This window comes from Apaloderma vittatum, unplaced genomic scaffold (genome assembly GCF_000703405.1).
Source record: "Apaloderma vittatum isolate BGI_N311 unplaced genomic scaffold, ASM70340v1 scaffold10858, whole genome shotgun sequence".
NCBI lineage: Eukaryota > Metazoa > Chordata > Aves > Trogoniformes > Trogonidae > Apaloderma > Apaloderma vittatum.
The window spans coordinates 9,128-35,236 of record NW_009730295.1 but is presented as its reverse complement, the minus strand read 5'-3'; the positions used below and the strand labels follow the sequence as shown (position 1 = coordinate 35,236).

General features: G+C 39.0%; 1 protein-coding gene across 2 annotated transcripts in view; it reads right to left on the bottom strand.

The window, feature by feature from the left end:
* Window positions 1–26,109, bottom strand: part of LOC104277944 (sodium channel protein type 5 subunit alpha-like) — a 175,476-nt gene that overhangs the window by 145,599 nt on the left and 3,768 nt on the right. For both annotated transcript variants that reach the window (XM_009874761.1, XM_009874762.1), the window contains exons 3-6: window positions 21,707–21,796; window positions 18,209–18,337; window positions 13,424–13,515; window positions 5,028–5,258 (exon numbers count right to left, since the gene is read on the bottom strand). In XM_009874761.1, coding sequence (XP_009873063.1) covers window positions 5,028–5,258; window positions 13,424–13,515; window positions 18,209–18,337; window positions 21,707–21,796 — 542 coding nt within the window. The remainder of the gene's footprint in view (window positions 1–5,027; window positions 5,259–13,423; window positions 13,516–18,208; window positions 18,338–21,706; window positions 21,797–26,109) is intronic.

Sequence of the window (26,109 nt, the reverse complement as noted above, 5' to 3'; positions counted from 1 at the left end):
AGTTTATCCTAACTCACACATTCGTAAAGCTCCACTTCATCAAATACATCTTTAAATTAAATGCCACAACCTAAAACAGGCTTTCAAGAATGCTATTTGCAGCTGCTTTCTTAGCAATCTTCATAAGTATTTGAATTAAGCTTGTAGTTTTTCAATCAGATGGTATTTCTCAACTATTAGCTCTCCTAACTGATGGCTCAATAACATCGATATTGATATACTGATCACATAATTTTCATGACACTGTGGATGTAAACATCACTATTTTCTACTCTTTTTTTTTAATTTTTATATAGAAGCACTGCTGTATCTACAACTTTAGATTCCCAGGTTTGTTATTATTAACATTCAAAAATAATCCTCCTTAGGCTTATTGATTGCAGTCTCTTAACAAATCTAGAATTGCAAGTAGGAAAATAGTTATTTACCAGTAGCCGTTGTTTTCCCAGATGAATGATCTGTGCCTCCATTTTAAGTTTGCCATTAGCACCTGACATCAAGAATTTTTTAGTTTGATCCTATCTAATGCTCAACTGTCCCCCATTCCAAACTCCATCCATACAGGCAGACCAGTCCTGTGAAGGAGACTGGGAGACCTGATGAGCTACTTACTTCTGCCTTAATCTTCCTTCTTCCCTTCCTAGGTTTGCCATGGAGAGCATTACTCATTGGAGGCAAAACCAGACTGGAATAACTTTTCTGATAAGGTTTCTTCCGAGATGTTGGTGTGGATACTGTAAAAAACTAGAGTCATTTCAACTGGTAGAAAGAGTAGAAGAATCCTCTCGCTCATCATGAGGTAGACGTGCCCACCAAAAGGCAGATTTTAGACCAGCATCTCCACTGTGAGTTGAAGAAAAACTAAGAAGAAATAAAAATTGAGCAGATATCTCACCTGACCATGACTGCTGCCCTCAGTAACTATGCTGGGAAACCTGCAGCAGGTTAGACAAAGTTTCAGTCACAGAATTAAGCTTTTCATGACAATGCCACAAAAAGTCCCCTTCTTGACTGTCTATTCAGGAATATTCAAAGCCACTTTTGTATTCTAGGACTTAGTGATTACCAAAGCTAAATGGAAGAGATGCCTCAGTATGAATTTTCCTACTGAGCCCTTGTGCTTAAGGGCTCTGTCCCTTACTTCCCAAGTCACGTGACAACTCCTCCAGAAGAAGGAGCCACTGAAACATAAGGAAATCCTTACTCGTTATGGAATTTATTTATGATTGTCTCATGATAGATGCATCCAAAGAAAGAACCCAACAATTCTCAGCAACGCTAGCAAGCTTGCAATGGAGGCTTGACAAGTTCTTGCAGGAAGGATTGAGCAACAGTCAAACAATTTAGGAAAAAAAGCTTTTTCTTGTGCCACCAGAATTCATATCACCACTGGTATCAGTGTTCCTATGCTAACTTTATTGGTGGTGGAGGCAGAAAAAGTGGTAGTAGGGGGACCCAGCAGCACCTGCACCATCAGCCAAGATAGTTGTGGTGACCACAGTGGTGGAATAGGAAAGTCTATGTGGGTCTTGAGTGTGTGACTAAGAGGAGGAGTTCCTGAATCCCGGGGACATGGTGGTTATTTCCTCAATGAGCAACCAAAAACCAAGTGTTGAGCACATAACTGTGATTAAGCCAACGATGATGCAAAGATAGTTTATAAACTTTTTTCCCAATATCTAAAATCAAAACAAAAGGATAGAGAAGATAGATGAGAATAAATTTTCTGCCTGGTCGTTGAAAGCAAAGAGGATACAATTTAGTTCAGACATCAAGTCAGTTTTGAGTAAAACCACATTGCTGAAGCTCTCCCAGGCCTCCTAGAAAGCCAAAATGTCTCCTGTACCAAGTGTGTGTGGCACACAGCTATCTCAAACTAAAAAGGTCTCGGAAACACTGAAAATGTTTTGCACATGAAGACTAAGTCTTTCAGCTATTTCCTCTGCACACTAGGCAATTCTTCCCTGTGTTACTCTTTTAAGGGGTTTCACTCATTTTTGTTTTTTCATTCACGCATAAAAGGTTCAAAGGCACAAGAGGAAGCTGATGCCATTTCAGATGTTTCCTGTTGTCCTCTGAAACATTAAACAATTTCTCAAAGAATCCAAAGCGAATTTTTACTCTCCAAGAAGAGTAGAACTTGCATATCACCCCATTTTGATTCTCTATTTTGGTGTCCTGATAAACAATTAAAAATTAATTTTTCCAATTTTGCTTTTGAGTGTTTTTCATTCCTTTATTTCCTTATATCCCTTTTTCTTTAAAGTATTAAGAAACTGAAAGTACTTTAGGTTTCTGTTTTGTGTTTTTTAGATTAGTATCCCTGCTCCAAACTGACTCAGCCACATTCGTTTTGAAGTCTCCAAAGAACTTCTGTAATTGTCTGTGCTCCCTTAGAGAGACCTCTACTATCTGAACATGTTGGCCAATTTTCTTTTCTAGTTCTTCTTCAGAATAAACTCTGACACTGCTCTGTTTCTTAATATATTCCTCTTTTTATCTAATTTGGTCTGCCTACACTTTAATCTAACTGTATGTATTGTTTAATTCCCTGCAGTACGTGAAATTTGGACTGTTATTAAATTGTGGTCAGTACTACTCCGTTAAACAGTCACTTCATTTCACCATAATACTTGTGCAAAAATGAAATATAAAGCACTATCCCATCTAGCTACAAAATAAGCCAGTCCTTCCATTTCTGAATTGCTATAATGCAATAGTCAACATTAAATGAAGATCCTACTTAGTATTGTTCTCCCTGGCCTAATAACTAAGCCAACTTCTCCAGCATTTCGAGGAACACTTCATTACTCTTATTCAAAGGTCAGTAAATTTTCCCTATAAATCTATTTTTCTTCTAGTTCTTCGGTTGCCTGCCTCACAGACACAACCTTTCAACTATTTAAATAATTTTTGTCCATCTACCATAACTGATGGCTGTTTGCCATAATGTCCCCAGCCTTTATTTTCAGATACTATGAAAACATGAAAACATTCATTGGTATTATTATTACTTACTATTAATATCACACAGTCAATTTTAATTCACTTTAACCTACTATTGCACCAAGCTGATTATATTTGTAATAGGAAAAACTCCTTTTGTAATAACAAGTATATTTTCCTGACCATATTAACCATTGCTGGATTTACTAAACGGACTTACAGGAGCATCTTCTCTTCTCCCTGTATCAGGGCCACACAAGTAAGTGTGCTCATGGTATGCTGTAGCAGCTGTACAGTTCCTCCCATTTAAAGAAATGCTGCAGCTGGTCCTGACATTGACTACATTTTTATAGAGACTACCCAGAAGTATATTTACCCTACTTCCATTTCCAATGAGACAGACTATCTGCCCTTCACCTTCATTGCAGGGCTTTATACTTCCAGCCATCACTATTCTATCTCCCAATGCCTCTGTGAGAGTGGGAGAGCAGCACCTCTCACAACCATCAGTTATCTGTGGGTGGAGGAGTCATGAAGTGCTTTAAAGTACCACAGGTGCACAGATATCTTTGCTAGCTCCTGTGAGCACTCGTCTCCAAGCTGGAAGTACAGAAAACACAGGTGAGAAAACATGTTAGCAGGCTCCTCACCAGCCAACACAGGCCCAGTGTTTTTTTAGCTCTGGTACTGAGCTCTCTCCCTTTTTAGCTGACAAGAGGCTCTGCAGCTGAGACACTGAGAGCACACATAACCTGGTGGTCAGGGTCAGCCCCACAAAATACCCTCATCCAGCCAGAGATTCGTAAGCTGCCCTTTCTTAACGCTTCCTCAACCACATCATGCATTAAAGACACCAATGTTGAGCTTTTTATTCCCGGAACAAAACTTTTCTAACACCATTTCTTCCAGGGGTGCTCAGACTGCAGGGGCAGGAATTGAGCGAAGAAGCCAGAAGTCATCAGTGGGGAACGGTGGGACTGCCCTTGGTCCAATCTCTGATCCATGTAGCCTGGCTGAAGAGGTGTACAATGCTGAGAATGAGCAGGAGCTGGAGGCAAACGTGCCAGGTGTTCAGCACAGCCCTAAGTAAAGCCAGGTCCCCTCCTCCCAAACAAATTTCCAGTTAATGAGTTGACTACGTGGTTCATTCTTCTCCCCAAAATAAATAAAATACCAAAGGCCGCTGGTTGTAAGTTCCTACCAACCCACATCAGTCTGGCTGCTTCCTTCTCTCAAGAGCATCACTGGATTGCTTCAGGTGTCAGCCCATGCCCATCATAACTGGTGTGGGTTCCCCGGTGACTCAGGAGGGTTTGGAGTGGCAAGAGATGAGACACTTGTTTACATTTTGAAGTTTATTTACATGAAATGCTTATTTATTTTTTATATTAAGAAATTAGTTCAGTGAACCTATTTCACTGTAATTCAAAGTAGAGCAGACTGTAGAGTATTAAAAATTGCTTTGGCCTAGAAAACAAGCCTTTTGATAAGAAACATCGGAACACCGGATGCTGCAGGATGGCCCAACACAGATAATGAGTTAGGGCCTTCATACAATAAGATTTCCTTTAAAAAAATGCTCTTGGGATTTTTCAGTTTAAAAAATACTGAATTGCTCTGCTTCACTTTTTGATTTTTTAAGACCTTTAACTCAAATTTTGAAGTTTTGATAGAAAATGATAGAGCTATAAATTGCCCTAAGGAAAGAGTCTGCAAACCAGACCTACACACAGAACTGAAATTGTTGTGCGATTGCCTAATTTCAGGAAAGGAAGCTTTAAGAAAAATACCGTAATACACATTAAAACTGTGAAAATCATTAATGATACAGTAATGACATTAGTCCGTATCATAGGAAAGCACCAGAAATACTTCCAGCATGAACCATGAAGGCACCACAGAGTTCAGGAAAAGTGGCCAAGATTTTTCAAAACCACGTCAACACCATGAAGAGCTAGTAGTCATGTAATGCTGTATTTGCTAATTCATATATAGATTTTGCTTTAAAAAAAAAATAATAACAATAACAATAATAATAATATCAACAACAATAATATTAATCAGTGTAAAGAAGAACTTACCTGGATCACTAAGAAATTCCTCTGAGGTGTTCCACGTCCTACCATCCATGTAGAAGGTGCCATTGGTAGAGTTAAACCTGGTGTAGTCCCTGACACACTTGTGTCGCAAGTTGCCCATGAAGAGCTGGAGGCCTATGAGGGCAAAGACACTCAAGCAGAAAACGGTCAGGATCATCACATCAGCAAGTTTCTTAACAGACTGGATAAGTGCCCCTACAATGGTCTTCAGTCCTAGGGAGATAAAAGCCAAGAGTTTACAGACTGAGAGGCTGAAACCTGTCTGCACTCAGCTGCTTTTTGTGATGAAAATCCTATGGAAGGGAAAATTGGAAGGGTTGCTACTACATGTTTGTAACTGGACAGATAGAAATGAGAGATAAGCGATCACTATGAATGTTTAGTTTGGCCTACTTTTGTCTGAATGACAGTCTTGGTATTACTCTTACACAAACACTGATTTAAAAATGGAGGGGGAGAACTGGATGGAGGAACAGTGAGATCCAAAAATATTCATGGACAAAGAAAATACGGAATGTCTTTTATATTTTCATGGAGCTGCAGTAAAGGCTGTAAAGCCTAAATCCCATTGAATTTTGAGAATACAAATTAGTTTTAAATCACTCAGGTGATTCTGATAACTTTATCCCTCACATAAACAGACAAAGAGGTACAGAAATGTTATTTATTCCCTGATTATTTTACATATTTTAGTGCCAAATCCAGCTCGCTGTCCTTATCTGAATAATTACTCTGCCTTCAATTCATTTGCTTAAAACAACAAGAATTTGGGATTAAAAATAAGCTAAATAATATGGGTCTTCAAATAAACCCAGTGGAAACTATTTGAGTAAAACAACTTGGGGCTCTAACAATACCTGGGAAAAGTTAATCATTTTATAATATGCTGCCAGTGTAGATAAATCATCTTATTACAAACACCAAAGGCTTGGGTCACACAAATTATCTTCTCCTGTGTTATTTCACCATGTGCTAGCTTCAGTGTATTATTCTATAAATATGCAGATAAAAATAATTCTATTGTTTTCTCAAAAAATATTGCTTGCTTCTGAAAGGTTCCTGGAGATCAGCACTATTTGACCTGATTGAATATTACATGAATACAACAAAAACCACTCTTTTCAAATAAAGACCCTTCTTCCAGACTTGTGTGCTGTAGCTGGACGTTAATATCAGCCGCACAATGGTAGCAATTTTGTTGTTTCTTTCCTATTTATATTTGATTAACACTCGATAAGTAGTAATCAGTGCTTCTGATAATCAGTGTCATGAGTATGGCAGCAGCAAGAGAAACTGAGTTAAATGGAAAAAAGAAAATGCCAAGAGGAAACAGGGGGAATTCTCCTGGGCAATACTCAGAAGCACATTGATTTGCTCACTGAATATGATCATACACATTAAATCTCAGTTCCCTGGAATTCCACCCCAAGAGTTTGGCAGCCACAAAGGTTGAGTAAGTGCTGTATAATTTAAAGTAATATGAAAGTGTACTTGAGGACTCGTAGGAAGGCAAAAGGGATTTTTGGTCTTGCTTAAAAATCTGTGGTTAAAGTAAGTGGAAATCATAGTTTCTCAAATCAGGATGGATGAGCTGCTAGAACGGCCAACAGGTCCAGGTCCAGCCGTCTCTGTAATGCACAGCCTAAAATATTCTACTCCTGCACAGGATATTGCCATTAGGTTAACCCGTGTATGATATTAATGTCTGTAAAATGGACATCTGACCAAAAGAAACTGGCCCATCAAGGGTGGGTTCTCCCCTTTCTCCACTAAATTCTTTGCTTGCCTCTTTCAAGTTCCTTTGTAGCATGGTAAAGAGGGAGAGGCTAGACAGCTCCTTGCTCTACTCAAACATAAAGTAAAAAAATTTTGCAGCACAAACATTAGGCAAAGGCTGGATTTTCACTCTATCTGCACTCCTCATCAGAAAGAGATTTTACAAATGAGGTCAATTCTATTCAGACACCTAGAAAAAAGGCCACCTTTGAACTTTTGAGTCCATCTGTACACTTGGCTACCTATTTTGATGCCTAAATAAAAGGCATCGCTCTTCTGATACTGTGGTCTTGGGTGAGATTTATACCTGATGCTGAAAGTAGTTTTAGTTGTAGCCCAGTTCTGAAGGACTTTCCAGAGTCTTACCCTCACCCAGTGTTAAGACTATAAGACCTTTAAGATAACCAGGTCTTAAACAAGTAGCAAGGTGGGGAAAAATAAATATGATTTGTAAATGCACTGGATTTTTTTTTATATATATTCTTAAGTATGTTCAATGATTCTCATCCTTGGCTGTCCCTTGAATGTACAGATGTTGGTGAAACTCGAGAAGCCCAAATGCAAACAGAATCTCAAGAAAGGGAAAAAAACCCAAACTACACACTCTTCTGCTGTGAAATCCCTGCAGCACATTTGTTTGTTTGTAATACAAACACAAGCTTGGAGCCTGTATTTGTATCATCTAAGTACACTAATTAATCTTACTCACATGGGCAAAGACAATGGTAGTCCTAATGTGAATAGCAATAATATTAGGAAACAAGACCTACAAAATCCTAATCACCAAAACAGACTATCTGTTTTTCAAATCAGGCCCTGGTATTGTTAATTTCAAGGTCATTTCATGAAACATGTTTTTCTCAGTTTGCTTACTGGGGTTTAAAGAGAATAGTAATCCTATACTATCTGTTTTACAAGTTCATTCCTTGCAGGTACCAAATAATTTCTTCATGAGGGGACTTTCTGCTTTGCTTTCTTTTTCTTTTCTTTTTTTTTTTTAGTGTTTTAATAGCACACAGGCTTCTGAACAGTTTAAGAAGAGGATGTTTTAGCAATACAATTGCTGTAATTAAAGACCATTTAAAAATAACTTGTACTCTGCCTCCTGGACCTTTGTTAAAACTTTCCAGGAAAACCATTTTGGGAGTGGTATACTTACAGTCTAACTGCTTTTTCTCACCCTTAAAAAAAAAAAAGCCCAGGAAATAAAATAGCGTCCAACAAGTCACTTGGCACAACTCGATGCTAAGTAAACCGTTTAAACCACCATTTATTTAAACTTTTGTACCCCGTAAATGGAAGGGCTGAGGGGAAATAAGGACACTCAGAACCTCTTGCAGGTGTTCTGCATTTCTCTTAATCAATTCCATGTTTTGTAAAAGCAATGCTAGATGTATTCAAATTTAGAGCACTGTTAAATCTTCCAGATAAATAATCCTCCTTTGAAATAGTGCCAATGAGAGCACTGCAATATAGCTTAATAGAAGATGCTATTTATGGGGCATTAAAGACATTTACTTAATTCTTGCAAGTCAAACATCAAACCAGGCAGCATGCAGAAAAACCTGAGGATCTGATCCAAAGCTGAGTAACACCTACACCTGTTAATGACAATGGGTCTATAGATTATTCCCTATGGAGTAATCAGCACTGGCTTTTCCTGAATCACTAAATTCTTTCCACACTTCTGAGCCAAATATTGCTTGCATGACATTAAAAACACGACAAGATCAAAAATCAGTGGAATGAGGGCTGTATAGGCAGCCTGACATCTGCAGAAAGCAAGAAGGATTTGGCCCAAACGTTCCTGTTAATGCAGGTAGAAATTACCACATTCAAAGGTCAATCAAATAATCAGTTTTCAAATGCAAATAAGAAATCATAGAAAATGCAAGCAACACCAAAAAATGAGAAATGGCAAGATCCCACAACACCATCCATTCCTTCTACGAGATGTAAGAAAATATTAGCATAATTCAGTATGACATCCGTACCAGATGTTGGCAATCACCTACAGAACATGAGACGCTTTCACGAACAGTCAGAAGAAAAAGAGAGTGAGACTTGCACCAAAATTCTCACCGAGCCTGCTCCTCCTGCGGATACACACTTCTCTTGTAAATATCTACATGAGTCGTGCATGTAGGGAGAGAAGGGGTCACTCTTGATGAATATATTTTGTCACCAGCCACTGAGATGGGGGGCAGCTAAGAGGTTATAGAATCACAGAATCTTTTTTCATTTAATAAAATAATAACAGCACATTAGCAAACTTGAATGGTCATCAGCATTCCTGTAGTCCATCTTTGCATGGAAATGTGGCTGTCAGGTCAGTCTCCAAGGAAAACACAAATATATCTTGTATTCCTCACCTCTGGGATAGTTACTTCTTGAGTACAGTGTTTTACCCACGAGAAGGATGACATTTATCTCACTGCGGGAGGACTTAGTGAGATTTAAGCAATGAACAAGGATCAGTCTCTCCACACAGTCTTGATTCTTGTGCTCCACGCTCTGTTCTGGCTATCATTAAAGTACTGGATAACATTCTCAGCACTATTTATAGCCTTTAAACTCACACTGACTTAAACGGGAGCTGGATCAGGCCCCAAAGTGCCTTGGCCCATTTTTCTATGAGGTCACCTTTCACTGGTATCTTGTCATTTCATGTGAGATGTCCGTGATTGTACATGCCTGCTACAAAAAGAGCAGTGGAGCTTCTCTGGATACAGGCACCTTAAAAAACCCTGGTGATGATGATGCAGGCCTTGCATTTTGTAGGCTTTTGATGGGGTGGCATAGGAGGGTGCACCTTAGGGATTTATATTGCCTCAATTAGTACTTATCAGAAACCTTGGTGCTTTCCATGTAGATAAAGCACGATTCAAGACCCTCTATTGTTGTGGCAAGGGTTCCTGTTGAGCACCCTGGGACTTGGATACACCAGTGGTGGGAGAGAAATGAGTGACTTCAGTGGGATTTTCTGCTGCTGACCATGGTTCCTACTCAGATTGAAAATGAATGACTCCAGTTGCCATAGCAATGTGCAAGATGCTAATTAATATGTAAAATCACTGAAAGTTAAAGGCTTTATGCTTCCATAGAGAAACTGTTACCTATTTCTAAGCAAAAGAACATAAGGGACATAGGAAGAAATTAAACCTTTTTTACTTGTAATGAGTCTAGATAAACAGGTATCTGGCTACTGTATAAAGATTTGCTTTCTCTTGATATCATGGGTAACTGAAAGAAATGGGTGTGTTTACTGCAGAAAAGGGAAAACTGAGGGGGTCCATGAAGGTCCTCTGGCATGTTAAGGGCTGCCACAGAGGGTAAGGCACTGACCTGGCCTCCTACAGAGTGGCTGTAGGACAGAATCATAGAATCATACAATCACACAATGTTGGGATTTGGAAGGGACCTCTAGAGATCATCTAGTCCAACCTCCCTTCAAGGCAGGATCCCCTAGGGCAGCCACACAGGAACGTGTCCAGGCGGGTTTGAAAGTCTCCAGAGCAGGAGACTCCACACCCTCTCTGGGCAGCCTGGGCCAGGGCTCCGGCACCCACACAACACAAAAGTTTCTCCTCATGTTGAGGTGGAACTTCCTTTGTTCTAACCTAAACCCATTATTTCTTGTTCTAATGCTGGGCAGAGGATAAAGAACAAAGACCTGATAATGCACTAAGAGTGAGGTTGGATTGGGGTCTGGATTCTGAGGCAGGATCTGCACATTATCCGTGGCCCCAGGGAGCAGGAGATATCGGTATGGTGGCAACCAAATTGAGCCCCAGATCTCAGGCCGATCATGAGACCTGCACCTTTGAAGGACTGTTAGAACAAGTCAGGCAATAAACATCATGCTGGGTCTGAGCTACACGAAACTCAGCCTTAGGCCAGGGGGAATGGACTCAGAGTTCAGGACATCTTTTTGAGCCCTGTGAGTGCATGTCCCCTAAACGTCCCTGTGCCTGCTTGTGCACTTAGAGCCAGGCATTAAAGGTAGGTGAGATTTTTAAAAGCACTAATTGTTAGCTTTACTGACTCCCTCTGGAGTCAATAGTGAAACTCATTGATTTCAAGTGAAGCAGAAATGCCTTTGAAAACCAGCCTCTAAGTGCTTTGCTGGACAGAAGCCTCACACCAGGGAGGACTTGGCCCGTTACTTCTGGTAAGCGCTTTCACGGAGCCTGCTGAGTCCAAGTATGTTTGTGCAAATATAACTACCTGATGGAAAAGCATGATCAATTTTACTGAGGAAAAGCTTAGACATTTGCAAAGGAAAATACATCTCAGCATTCTTCACCTAAGATGTAAAAGAGGAAGCAAAAATAACAACCTTCTTCCCCTCTCTCTAGCAATTTAACCCAAAAATCTCATGGAAGATATTAGTGTTCAACAGCTTTTCCTTTTTAAGCCTACTGTGGAAAAAATATTTTATCTCAGCATAAGCCTGTGTTATCATTAAAAACCCAGATTGATCTCCAGATAAATCACAGCATCATGCCCAATATTTCTTCTAAAATATATGTCTATCTGAAAAATGAATTGACTCCTCTGAAATTATCTGCTAACATTAAAAAGAAACCTTAGCAGTGTTTTACAGGCAGCTAGGTGTTCCATGGCAGTTTGTAGCTCTCCATATGATTTAAATATACTCATGGAAGGTAATCTTGACAATAAAATCTGAGGCCACATATTCTATTAGCATATCTTCATCCAGTTATGTCAGCAAATAATTTAGTTACTCCAACCTAAAATGCGGTTATCAAAAAACTAATCAAATAGTCAAAAAGAAAAAAAGATAATGTGACTTATTATGTATTACTTTAATAAATAATACTCCTTATCTTTTTTAAAAAAATGTTATTAACCAAAGAATGGAAAAACTCAACGATTTTCTCGGAATCCCAATACTCCTTTTTCCCCTCACTAATAAAAACAGCCATAATTTAGCATTTCATGTAAAACAACCTTCAGCTCCAACACTGATACAGGACAGCAGAAAATTGCTATATATATATAAAACTCAGCAAAATTGACAGGCTCTGCTCTGAAGAGGCTCAAGCTCGAGACAAGATGGAATGTGAAAGGTGTCCCCTGGAGATGGCTGTCCCTCCAAGTTACTCTTCAAATTGCTAGCAAAGGAAACTAGGGAACTCTAGTTTTCTTTCTGATTAGCCACTACTATCCCACGTGACCTGTAAAACTGTGCTCAGCTTTGTTTCCCGAGGGAAGAAATAAATAATCCTTTTTCAATGGAAATCTAAATAGAGAAAACTAAAAAAAAAAGAAACCTCTGTCTCTGTTAATACATTATTCTTTTAAAAAAAAAATTAAACCAGGAATAATTTTAAGGAATACCAAACTTAATCAATGATCACTTTAAAGTATTCTTTAAAAGCTATATTTTGACACGCACTTTCAATGAAAAGTGCATTGCTCTTTCAGTAATTTCACTGATTTTCGTTACTTAAATGTCAGAATGAAGGAGTAAGCTCTAGACCTGTGTTTTCTTAAGGCTTCAGTTCCACAATCCTCATTTCTAGCTTATGCTCCATGTGAGAGCTGGCGATTAGCTGTAATGCATGTCCCTGTAAGTTTATACAACTGAATTTATTTAGATTTTTATTATAGTGTGGATGTGCATAATATAATGGGTCGAAAAGCCTTCCTAACTTTAAAGAGCTGTGTATGAGACTCTGAGCGGTTCTTTTGACATCTTGACGATTTCTGACATGTAATTGCCAACATCTGTTCAGGATTATCACTGATAGGATCTACCATGCATGAGTTTTGCTATCTTCTCTACCTTGTCATGCAGGTTGGAGATGTTAAACACTGAGGCTGAATGAGACCTGTCCATAGATAAAGCTTGGCAATGGATTATTTTAAGAAATAGTAGTAGATTAGATAAAAAGCTATGAGAAAGGTTTCTTTCGCTACTGGATCTGTAGTAAAATACTGAGGCATTTGGGTTTTTTGCGGGGGCGGGGGGGAATTCTATCCTTAAAGACAAGAGTCAATGAAATGCTGAACCTAAGGAAGTAAGTGATGAAATGTTTTCTGATCTCTTTGAGGTCTGAAACGTAGGCAATGTTTCTATCACATGCAAATGGATAAACACCATGAAAAATTAGGCTATCTACGTCTGCAGCCTTGAAACCTCAGCTCATAGCACGGATTTAGATTCCTCTACTGATGTGCTCTTAAACATGACTGTATGTTTTGAGGTCATTAACCTTCCATTTCTAAAAATCAATATCCAAAGACTTTAAAAGCGTCCTCTTGCCATTTTCGTATGGTTCATGAATCAGTAGTTTGTGTATACGATTCACGAGCCACCACATATACCACCATTCTTACAGCAGCACTCGTCTTAGTGAGGTCTGTAATTTTGGAGGCACTCTTAAATCCTTCTGCCCACAAAAGCAGTACTGGAAAAACTTATGAAAAATGTGTTCTATCGACAGGTCACATTCCCTACATTCCTCCATTTCCTGATAAGTGTCTATGGTTAAGTCATCTGTAGTTACTGTGTTTACTACTGGAAATGGCATGTAGGCTTTAACTGCAGCCGGAGTGTTTAACCTGATTTTCACCTGAAATGACTGAGATTGTTTTCAGCGCCCGCAGTACTCTGAACGTTCGTAAGGCTGAGACATTGCCCAGGTCCACAAATTCAGTTATGTATCTGTAACAAGGGAAAGTCACACACAGACAATGACAAAACACCAGCCAAAAAAAACAACAGTCAAAGGGACAAAGAGAGACAAAGAAAGAATCACTTGTAGCTGAGAGCCAAAACGTAAGGATCAGGGCTTCTTACCTGGAATTACTGAAATAGTTTTTAAAGCTCTCAATACCCTGAAAGTCCGAAGAGGTGAAACACTGCCTACATTCACAAATTCTCCTACATACCTGTAGAATTAAGTCACAGTTATTTGGAATTATACAATAGAATATGAGACTTGTCTGAATGAAGAATGCATTCATACGTAGCGGGAGCGAATGCAGCCGCATGAGAGGTGCATCCGCTTTTCAGGCTGTTCTTCGATGCCATTTGTCCCAGGTTTTTCATAGTACACATTATTTCAAATGTTTCTTGAACTATTAAACTTCTCTAACAGGCATCAATTCTTTAAAGCTACTAGGTGAACTTTGTTATTGTGCTGTTCAGCAGTAAATGCTTTAAAGATTTTACCATCATTTAGTTTAACAAAAAATTCTTTACATTATAGGAAACATCAAGAATTATTTTGCTGCTCTTAAAAAAAAAAAAGCTTCAAATATCCAAGTAATTTTCACATAATAGCTTCTGCAAACTACATATAGGAAAACATTGACAAATATAAGTGCAAGTGTTTCTACCGGGTTATTTATTCTAAGATGCTGTAGTCTGTGGTAAAGCAGATGTTAGTTTCAAAGGATGCCTAAATTTTATTTTTCTTTTTTATATCAAATCCATTCCCTCTGGCTGCAGGAAGATGGATTTTGAATGAATGTAATTGCAATCCTACTAAAAAACTATTTATGATTAAAATACCAACCCCAGATCTACCCTGCCATGCTTATTTTCGTCATCATGGAGACCCATTCCACATTCGAGCTATATGCTCCCAGGAGGAATGAATTTGGTTTTATCAGTGTTGTACAAAATTATTTGCTCCGAGTCAGTATACAGTAAAAGCATAGTGACCACTATCTTCTGAACATAAGAGCTCTTAGACCCTTTAATTTCACTATTGAATTTCACTTACATATTCTGCTTCGAGGCATTTGGTTTTACACATTAAGGAGAAAACTCACCGGGTTATCTTACAAAGCCTGCTTAAGTGGGTTTTGTGCAAAGGCCTCTGGGGAGGACAAAGCATCCTCTCCATATCTACTAATCCAGATTATAGCATGCAAGAGCAATATTACTTCTGCTCTTCATAATCTCACAGGGGAGTCTGAGTAAAGATTTACCTGTTTCTTCCCCAGGTCTACCCAGTGCTTCTCTCGCAAACACTTTTGCAACATGCAAGGGTGGAAAAAAATAATTCGGGGAGAAGCAATGGGATAGGAATATGATTATGCTGACCAGAGATTTGTAAAAACACATTATTAATATTTGAAAAACATGCAAGTAAATACTACTGCTGCTTGTTCACAATAGCTGATTAAGATTTATTTTGGCCATTTCTTGGATGAAATTACAGCAAACAAGTTCCTCCATATTGAGGAGCGAGAAGCAACTGGAATTCCCATCCTGAATTTTCCTGTTAGCCAGGGAATTGCTTATCATTTTTAAGCCTTTGGCAGGGCACTTTCCAACCCAGGGTTACAGCTCTCCCTTGCCTCTCCTGGAAAATCCTCACTTGTCTGGGAAAGCGTGATTTAAACAGAGACAGTTTCCTAATTTCCCCTGAACCCACCCATGGTGCCATGGAGGGTCACAAGCCATGGCTGTGTCTTCTAGCACAGGGTGGGAGAAAAGCTCTGGAGACCTGTGGCACCTCTTACTCTCCAGTGTGCTATTTAAAACTGCTCTGTGACCAAATCTGTGCTGTTTCTGCCCAAAAGAGGAGGTAAGAAGTTATTCTCTAAAGCAAGAGATGGTCTTTCCATTCTGACATCCCTCAGTGAATGAATCAGATTTTCTGTTAGCTCAGAATGCTTGGCCCATCTAAATCTCATTGGGCCTTACCAGGCTCTCTTGTTTTGAACCTTCGTGCCATCTTTGTTTCCAAATACAGAAATACTTCTAGCATCACACTAGCTACAAGCAAAGACAAGACCAGAACTACCTATGTGATCAATCTTACTATAAACTACTCACAAATTAGATTTATATTAAGGATAAATCATATCAGAATAGAGTCTGTTATGCTACATTCTGTACTATCTCCTGTTTGCGTATTTGGAAGAAGGTTTCATTATACATACGAAGATCATGTTGCAGTCACTTTTAATTCTCTCACTGCTGCCTACAGACTCAAGGAAACATGTTTCTATTTACTTTTTATTTCAGAATTCTAATTCTTTTTTTTTTCTAAGAAAGATAGTGTAATGTACCTCAAAGTAAGAATGGATGACAGTTCTGAAGAGTGTAGCCATTTATATAATTTGATTTTTCACAGCTTCAGGACCCCTATTTTAGAGATATTCTAACTAAAGAGACAAAATATCATTTGGAAAGAAAATTGAAATGTAGCTAGAAAAGAAAACACAGACACCTAAGTCTCTCATCAAACAAGACTTAACGAAGTTTTAATGAATCCTTGGGGTACAGCACTGAGTGGTGATTCAAATCTAAAATCAGAAAAGAAAAAAAGAGATGTAAGCCTACAATCTCTGGGCAGCAAATCCTGGTTCCTACTAGTGGAGAGTGAATTCACCTCTAGGCAACAGTCCGTCACAAGGTCTGTGCAAACCTTCACATCTGTCCAGCTCCCTAAGCCCCAAACACCCAGAGATGATGCACACAGAGTTCAAGGTCTTGTCCCACACTGGCTGCTCAGGCTCGAATTTCAGTGACAGTGAATGAGATGCTCCCAGGGGAGTTCTGCAGAGCCTGCGGTGACGCCCCAACCTCTGCCTGAGCTTAGAAGATGAGGTGAAGCAGATGCACTGTCCAGGCTGCACGCTGTGGCTCCTCTTGTCCTTTTCCCTGCTCCTTTCTGCCTCACTGTCGAAAGCCTCCTTCCTTGTAGAACAGAGGGAACATACGCACAGGAACTCTCCGTGTTGGGCTGAATTCAAGAGATCTGTGAGAGAACGCATGCCCTAACTCACAAACAGATGAATGATGGTACCCTGCTTTTGCCACCTGTCTGATGGACAGGAGAGCAGGCTGGTGATGCTTTGTGTTGTTTTGTCCTGCCTGTCTGAGCACTGCTTGAGGAAAAGTTCAGCTAAGAAAAATACCTGACGTGTGTTGACCTCCAAAAGCTCCTCCCCATCTGTGTGGTTTTTTGTTATTTTTTTTTAAAAAAGCTTATAGCGATGGCCAGATGTCAGCTCAGCCAAATCCATAGGAATGCAGTAACAGATACCAGGACTTGGCCTGGGGCTGGCTTTGATCCAAAGCCTACTAAAATAAATTGGAGTCTTCCCGATGAAGCCCACATAGGTTTTATACATCTTCATGCTGTTCTGCTAAATGTTTCTAAGAATCATAGAATATCTTGAGCTAGAAGGGATGTATAAGGACCATCGAATCCAACTCCCTGCTCCTCTCAGGACTAACTAAAACTAAACCATATGAGCAAGAGCATCACCTAGATGCTCCTTGAATACTGGTCCTGATCCCTGCACCCTACCAGAGTTGTGCTGTCCACTTCAGCGGCCCTCACTGGTTTTTTGATCTAAGTTGGACTGAATATTTTTTTTCCCAGTTTTGGTTCCATTTAAATATCACGGGCCAAGGAGTTCAGCTCTAATGTCAGTGCTAAAATTGCATCTCTCCTAATGCTGTGAATTATGAGGTTTAAAGATGGCAACAAGAACTAAACTAAAACTGGAATAGAAGACAGGCGTTGTTAAGCAGAAAATACACAGAGAACAGATTAAATCCTTCCACAGTTAGGAAATGGGGCCTTTCAGGGCATCTCTACTAGTTTCTGCTTTGAGATGGCACGCGCTCTCAGCTTGTTTTTCTTTCTTTGACTATGGGAGAAAATCTGAATTTCTAGCTCAGCTTGAGGTATCAACTATGTCAGACAATTTTCTTTGACCAGAGCTTGGGCTATCCTTGTGTCCGCTCTGAGTGTTGGCTGATGGCTCCCCTACCCCCATGTATTTTTAGCTGTCTAGATGCCACAAATCCATCAGCTCCTCCAAAGCACCCCACATGTCCTGAGTGAACTCTAATCATCTAGGTAGAAGTATACAGCTGAAGGGGAATATCATGTTGAGGGGATAGGAAATTTCTATTCCCAAAATACATAACAAGTTTCAGAGGCCTTTGAGTTAATTCTCTATTGTAGTAAAACAGTAATTACTTTCAGAGTGAAGAGGGTTTGTGAAGAACGCAAAAACAGCTTTTGTGGTGTTATGGATAGATAAATAGGGTTTTAAATACATGTATTCAGTCACACATATAACACTTTCTATTCAAGGGTCTGAAGCTTCCCAAAACTACATTAGATAGGCAAGTGTTAGTACATATATTATACAAACAGCTCTCTCAGTGGAGCGCAGAGAGAGTAAATAATTTCTCCCAAATACTCTAGTGAATTGGGAGAACAGAATCGAGAATTCCTCTGACTTTTTCCTCTGAAACCACTCAAGAAAAACAGCTCTCCTTTCTAATACATTTCAGCATTTTCTCATGTTTTGTGCAAGTGAAAAACAAGTTCTGTTGCATATCGCTGTCTTGAAATATATAACAGAGTGCTACTTACGCCATAACAATAACGCTGAAATCCAGCCAGTTCCATGGATCTCGAAGGAAGGTGAATTCTGTCATGCAAAATCCTCGTGCCAGTATTTTTATCAATGACTCAAAAGTGTAAATGCCAGTGAAAGTGTACCTGGAGAAAAAAAATAGTGGCCAAGATAAGCCAGAGCATTAGCAAGCAGTAGATGGCAGGAATGGCAGAGGCACACTCAACCCGGTCCTACTCACACAGGACTCTGCTGCCCATCTGCTTGAGGCTGCTGATGCGAGAGCCATGGCTGCACCACTGCGTTGTGGATAAGCAGCTTCATGTGTAGACCAAGGAACATGTAAGAACTGGGAAAGCACGCATGACAGCAGCAGTATGAAGGTAATTTTCACCATAGGGTGTACCTTTATGAACCCTCACTCATTAAATCAAGCATGAATACTATGCTGCTGAGCTGTGCTATTGGACTTTTGGAGCTCTGTCCGCAGTTGCCACCAAAGGAGCAATAGATTAGGCTCCATTTCTCGTTGTTTCTCTAATTTGAAGGGAGGAGGTTGCTCCATTCATACCTCTCATCTGTTCCTCCATTTTGAAGGACAGCAACTTGGTTTTATTAGCTAAAAAGGGTATTCTTCCTGCAACTTCTCTTGTGTTTTCACTATCCATGGTAAATGGATAGCTACCCTCAGAGTTAAACTACAGAATGCCCTCACTGAAAAAGAGTAAACCAACTCCCATCGAAACACTATATGTAGTAATTTTGGCTTACTTGACAGTAAAAGAGACACGGAGGTGATTTTGGTTTTTTTTCCAAAGTTAAGAAAAGTTATTACCAACACCCTCTTGGCTGGGATGATCTTGGATAGAACTTACCTCTTATAATAAATATGGTACTTGTAATAAAACTTAACAAAGTCTCTGTGGAGGACAGTAATGTATCTGTTATAACACTCACCCAGGGCTCTGCCTATCATCAGAGACATACTCCAGAACATACAAAACCTCTTTTTTAATATTGTTACCCGAGACATTAATAATAATAATATTAATAATAATAACAAATGTTTAGCATCCACCACTGGCATTCCCTTCCCTTTTTCTCCAAATGAAGATGCAGATGATACCAAAGCCTACTAAAAAAACCCAAACACTTAAAATCCCATAAAGCACAAATCTTGTAAGTCACAGTGTTAGGGACCTTCAGTGGTAACACTAGATTGAGTTTTCTATTCAGTCCCCAAAGATCAGCAGCTATAACAGTGCCATCATGCACGAGAAACTATAAGAGTTGGGATTCCTGTTTGATTAAAAAAAAAAAAAATGTGTAAGCAATTAAAGGCAGTAATATAAGGAAGAACTTCATTACGCATAAAGAGGAAATGTTTTCTCTTAGCTGTATTCCACTGATATGCAACTGGGCACACATACAGATAGCGGCAAATCTCATGCCCTTCTGCCATCATATCAGACTGTAGAGCTAGTTACACATGTTATAAAACCTCAGTATGCTTCATCTTGAAATGGAGATTAGCAGGACAGCTTTTGTGCAACAGTGGGCATTAAATGTTTCTCACATCTCTTTGACCATACTCCTAAGCATTAACTTGTATCTGACTTTTCACAGCTTCTATTTAGTTTTGCTCTGGTATTTCAAATATAGGTCACCCATGTGACGATCTCTTTAAGCATGTGTATTTAGTAATACATGCAGAAAACACATGCAAAGAACTAAAAAAAGTACTTAACGGTACATAAGCTCATTAAAATGATAAAGTACTTGTGTTTATTCAGCATGTCAGATGGTTTAATTGATTGTATAATCATCATCTAATTCTAAATGGATCGGGCAAAGTCCTCCAGCAACTGAACTGCTTCTTTAACAACAGAAGTCAGGATTTTTTAAAACTCTTTTAGCGTAGGGAACTTGTATTGATTTAATTTTTTTTCACAATGGTAAGTTAAATATTTTAAAGGAAGATCTAGGACAAATATTTGCACCAGGTTACACTTGTATCCCCTGTGAGTGTCCAGAACAGCAGAACAAAATGGATTAAATGTATCTTTTCCAAATCCAATCTTAATCAGTTTGAATTACAGTTCCTTGGGTTATTTTGCTCCTCAAAAGTACTTGCCTATGATTTCATTCTATGCACCTGAGGAGGAAAAGCTGAGAGGTATGAAGGGATGCAGGAGAAGAGGAAACATGGAAGGCTTTACTCCATGCTGCATGAGTCTATTTGTATTTCTGCCCTACACTTCTTGCATGCCCTGCCTCATCCACCAATATCATCATGCACGTTTTCCTGCTTCAGAAGACACAGCAAGCACTTCAATATTTTCCTCCAGAATGTTCGAATTCCCAGCTGTAGACCAAATTTTGACTCACATGGGTGAGATGTCCATGTTTCAGCTGGATACATCATGGCAATGGTACTGTATGGCAGTTTTCAATAGGAAAAGGGCAACGTCAGGGAAAAAAGAAAGTCACAGACATACTTGAAGGTACCACACTATACAGAAATACATGAAACAACATGGGATTAGGATGTTACTGTGATCGGATGAACTATTTGGTACAGTGCTATCTATAATTAGTAATTTATGGCCTAGAAGATGTGGCCTGCATGGTTTTATGAGACCTAAAACAAGGGCATTTTACTGCCTTTCCTTACAGCCCCGAGTAGACCAACCACCAGGCTATGGAGCAGCAGATGGCTGTGTTTATCATATGTCAGTCAAAAATAAAAAGTGTGTTCTGATTGGTTCAATGAGCCAAAATAATTGTTTAATGCACTGTAGGTTGATTAGCTTGTGCATCTGGTATCTGTTTCTAAGAGGAATATTTTAAAGCAACTTAAAGACATGAAATGGGCTTTCTGAAGCCCATTAGCCTCTTTTAAAATTAATTAAAAAAACCCAAACCAACCAAAAATACCTTCAAGTGATATCTTTGCTATTTTTTTCTGAAGGTTTTCAAGCTAAGCAGATAGTAAACCTCATGAAAGTGTTCCCAGACAACTTTATGATTGCTCATAAAGTATAGCTACCAACAATTACAGGGGAGTACTTCTCGTGGTGCTCTCAGTCCAAAAGGAAATTTTACTTCCAATAAGTTTCAGTTTAAGAACAGAATTAAGTATGTCTGGGAAGTACTTTCTGAAATAATTCAACTTAAACTCCATTAACCTATTCCAGTGTGTCCAGTCATCAAATTTCTTGCATGAGAGATGTGGAAGGCTGACCAGTAAGTGATTTCATTCAGATGTCACGTAGCAGGTGCCTTTAGCAATAACTCTGAGCTTGGCAAACAAAAAATTGTTAATTTACTTACTAAGAGAGGTTTCACAGGCAACAAACACCTGAAAAAAACATTTTTTCAGGATAGATACTATGGTCAGTACTACTGGAAAGAAATTAGACAACAGCTAACAAGATGAAAAGAACGTAACAAATGGAAGAGGAAGGATGAGATAAGGACAGACAGGGCAGTTGCAAACCAGCAAAGATACTTACTCAACATATTTATTCCATGACGGAGTCTCTGATTGTGCCATGAACACGCAATTAGTTAAAATAGTGCACATAATAAACATACTGAACAATGTAAATAAGTGAATTAAGGAAAACAATGCATATGTTGCAAGACTTCATAAATTCTTTTCATTTCACACAAGATCTGACAACTAACTCATAATTCCCAAGTTGCTTAAAAAGGACTGTAGAAATTTGTTTGCAAGTACATAAGGAAATAAATAATTATATAAATACCAAAAAAAATATGAGGGAACCTTCCCTGCTTTTTCTTTTCTGCTTACACCTTTGATATATACTTTATACAGTAAACAAATGCACTGACTCTGCAGTCTTCTGAAAATACAATACCCCAAATTTACAGCTGTGTTGGTCAGATAACAATGTGCATAGGTGTACAACTTTGTGTGAAAAGAGGGATTAGTCTCATTTAAGTGTCTACAGAAAAACCTGCGTCTGCAAATTCCCATTTTATTTTGCATCCTGAAACATTTCTCAGGCAGTAGGGCAAGTTACAAATCTGGTCCTTCTAATCTCTCTAATGGGCTTGACATCTCGCTTTCCGTATAAAGTTTCACCAAAAGCTAATATGAGTTTCAGAGCACTAATTTTAAGGCTTCATCTGCAGACCTGCTTGGCAAATACTCAGCCTTGGTCTGCAAAGCTGACCGCCTCAGCAGAGACACCAGTTTCCCTAACTGGAGACTAAAATGAACCTCCCAAGTGTATAGTCCATGCACTTAGCTGCTAAGCTGAGGCCATAAATACGAAGAGGAGCACCCTAAATCGAATTCCTGAAATTGAAAAGATAGTCCACTGAACTGCTCTCCTAAAAGCACACGCCACTTTCTCCATAGCAAAAAACTACAAGACATGATGGGATTCTCCTGAATAAATAATAGATCCCATGCTGCTAGAGAAAGTTTAACTAATGAGTTTAAGTGGACAGAGGATAAGGCAAACAGGTTACAGCTCAGTCAAAAGGCTGGGACTCTTCCCAGGGAAGAACAGTAACATCCAAACCTAAATTTCTTTTCCCTTCTTCAGCAAAAAAAAAAAAAAAAAGGAGTTTGGTTTTTTCACCTCTGTACTTGTTCCATTGGTGTTATTTTTTTATCTGAGAATAGTGATCAAAGAATACACTTTCAAACATACATCCTAAAACATTTGCATGAAAGTTATCCTTATGCAGAGCCAAAATCTCTGCTGAATACGGACTAAAACATTTTCCAATGGGCCACATAAGCAGCTACAAGGTTAATTTAGTAGTAACCAACCTGTCTATTCCCCAGTGCCATGGCAGAAAGCAGTAATTGAACTCAAAGGGACTGCTATTTCACAAACATTTTCTCCTTCTGGTACAAAACCTCCTATTGAAGGACTGGAAAGGATATCTGATATCCAGTCACATTTTCTCATGTCAGCTTGAGATATGTTTCTGTAAGTTTTGTCCATCCGGTTAACAAAACTGGGTTGTAAACTGCAGCTAGCCTAGAAAACACTGGATTACTTTTTTTCGGCTACAGTGCAAAGATATGAAATGCTACAAAAACAACAATAGTAACACAGAGTGGTATCTTCAGGCTGGGTCAGACAAGTGCTATACTTCAATTAAATTCCAAGCAAAGAAATTCCTCTATAACCACACACTTTAGGGTCAGTGGTTTGATTTATACATCCCTGTTTCCTTGTGATATAAGCTGAATCTCACGGTTTTCCCAGACGCTCACTAAGAGACAGATATCATCATCTTCTTATTCAAACCCCAAAGAGAATATACCAGAGAACACAGGTTGAATATGTAAGGGGTCGGCTTTGGGACATCAAATGCACTACGAATTCAAACTGAGTTTCATGACCAAGCTAAAAAATACAAAGAACATAAAAGAATAAAACATTTAGCCGGTTATGCATTAAGGCCAGGGTTCCTCACTTAAAGAAAGAGAAAGCAGCAGTTCCTACAGAATGAAAATTAACATTCCTAACTGAAATCTAATGCAATTGTCTGCCTTAGAAAAAGTCAGTGATGATGATCTGCTTAGAAAGAATAAAGCAAAGGAGATGAAATTGAGATAAGCTATATTAGAAGTACTGTTTGTTCCTATCTCAAAACTGCTATTCATTCCAATTGTTCCAAGCCTACTGATCTATGAGCTGACAGGACTAATGCATCCAGAAGATGGGTTGGACACTGTTACGGACGACAAACTAAACATACTAAGGATCCTTTCTGCAATAAATTAAACATATTATTTCCAATTTGAAGTTATAGAACAGGCTTTGCACAAAATGATTCTAGAAGTTATAAATTTTATCTTCTAGCACAAAGATATTGAGTCAAACATGGTATGCTTCTATTCTAGACTTCATTATGATGGATAATTGTTAATTAGCAGACTGAATACTAGAAGCTTTTTAAGTGATCATTGCCAAATTACATATAATATCTGCAAGCAAAGGTTAGTCTCAATCAATAGTACATATAATTGGTGCTTCACAAGGTCTCATTTTCCTTATGGAGGAAAGTGTGTAAAATGAGAGAAAAGTTGCAAGAAGAAAATATGAACAAAGATTTTAAATTCTTTATGATTTTTTTTTTAAATGGGTCATAAGACGTAATTCTAGCATCAAGGGTGGTAATTTTGGCCAAAACTGTACTCTGCATAAGTGGCAAAATGAGACCTACTCTAATATCTAGAAAAAATAGGTATATAGCAATTGCTATGGATTTTATACATGACAGCAAACTGTTTGGAGAAACCAAGGACACCGCAGTGTGGTCCTCGGCTTGCAGGCAAGAAGAAGTAAAAGGAGTCTTTTAAGCACAAGGCATCAATGAAATGTTAGCGGAGATTTAATCCTATAAATAGGTGAAGATCGTAAAAAAAGATGCTAATAATAGCTAACAATGAGGCAGAAGGAAAAAAGTTCATCCGGTGGTAAGTAGACCTACACTACCCATATCCCCTGTGACAGAAATGGGCCAGGGCCTTGTTCTGGGAATCTGTCTGGGCCACGGTCCTTTCATGAGGTCTCCTAGACTCTGAAGAAGAAGAGAAATACCTAGAAGAGGTTTAGGGATACATCATTAGGAGGCTGCGGATGTTTTTTCCCCTGGAAGAGTGGATTGTTGAATGACTAATCAGGCTTGGCTGGACGAGCAGTGAACATACAGTATCCATCCTGCCTGAAGTCTCAGTGGAAGAACTCCATATACAGCTACTTAACCAAGAAAAGTGACCCTCACAGCTTCTATATGTGAAGATTTTATTCTGTGCTCTCTATTCAGCTCTACTGTTGGCCTTCACAGTCCGCTCAATGACTGGAGATGGAAATATGGCATTTACTAAAGCAGTAGCTTCAGACACTTACGTGACAGGGCACCATTTGTTAATGCTCTTTTTGGCTTTTGCCCTGGGGAAAATAAAGATTGCTTGATTACACTCACGCAGGACAATATATTTGGTTCCCAGATTCATGTCTGTGATATTATCTGCTTGAGTACTTGCCGATTCAGGCTCCTTTCTGCCGGAGATACTGACTGCCCGCTCAGCCAATTGGCCTTTGTGTTTCAGGTTGATGTGAAAGGTCTTTATCGACAGAAAACAAATCAGTGCCTAATGCAGGAACTTCACCATGGTTTTGCTGGGACTGGAGCTGTTGCCTCCTGCCTATGCTTGCCAGAGATTGAGCTGTTGGATATCCTGACATTATCAACACAAGGTGACAACTTGGGTCCTTTGCATTGTGACCTTACACTCCTATAATTTTACCCTCTTTATCCGACCATATTTCTGTTCCTGACATATCTTTCAAATTCACTCCTCTGTGGTCTTTATCCTTGGAAGTAATGTTAAGGATTTCTTGCATTAGCTTTTGCTTAACTGCTGCTCAGGGCATTATAGTTCTTACATATTACACACACTTGTGACCTCCTGGCTTTAACAGCCAGTGCAGAAGAAAGTAAGCAGGAAGAAGACAGAATAGGCCTCCGAAGTTGGAGGCAATGCTCACATATACATGTTTTTTTCTAAGAATCTCAGTTTTCATTTTCTTTATTTGGCCATACCTGTGCAGATTCATTGACCTCAGTTAGGTCAAGGCTGTGCTGGTGTAACTGGACCTAATAAACACTGCTGCGTTCTGGGTATGCAGCAGCACATGCTGCACTGTTTGCACATATAACCTGATCCATAGACAAATTTCTCTGCATAATTCTTAGTAGCCATAATATTATCTTGTCTGTTACCACATATTCATTTCTACATAGGATTAGTGTAACTAGAAGCTTCACCTATTTTTTCTCTTATTAGAATATTTGTATTTTCACTTTTATTTTTTTCTCTCATTGTATGGATAAGCACTGGGAATCTTGTTTCTTTCCC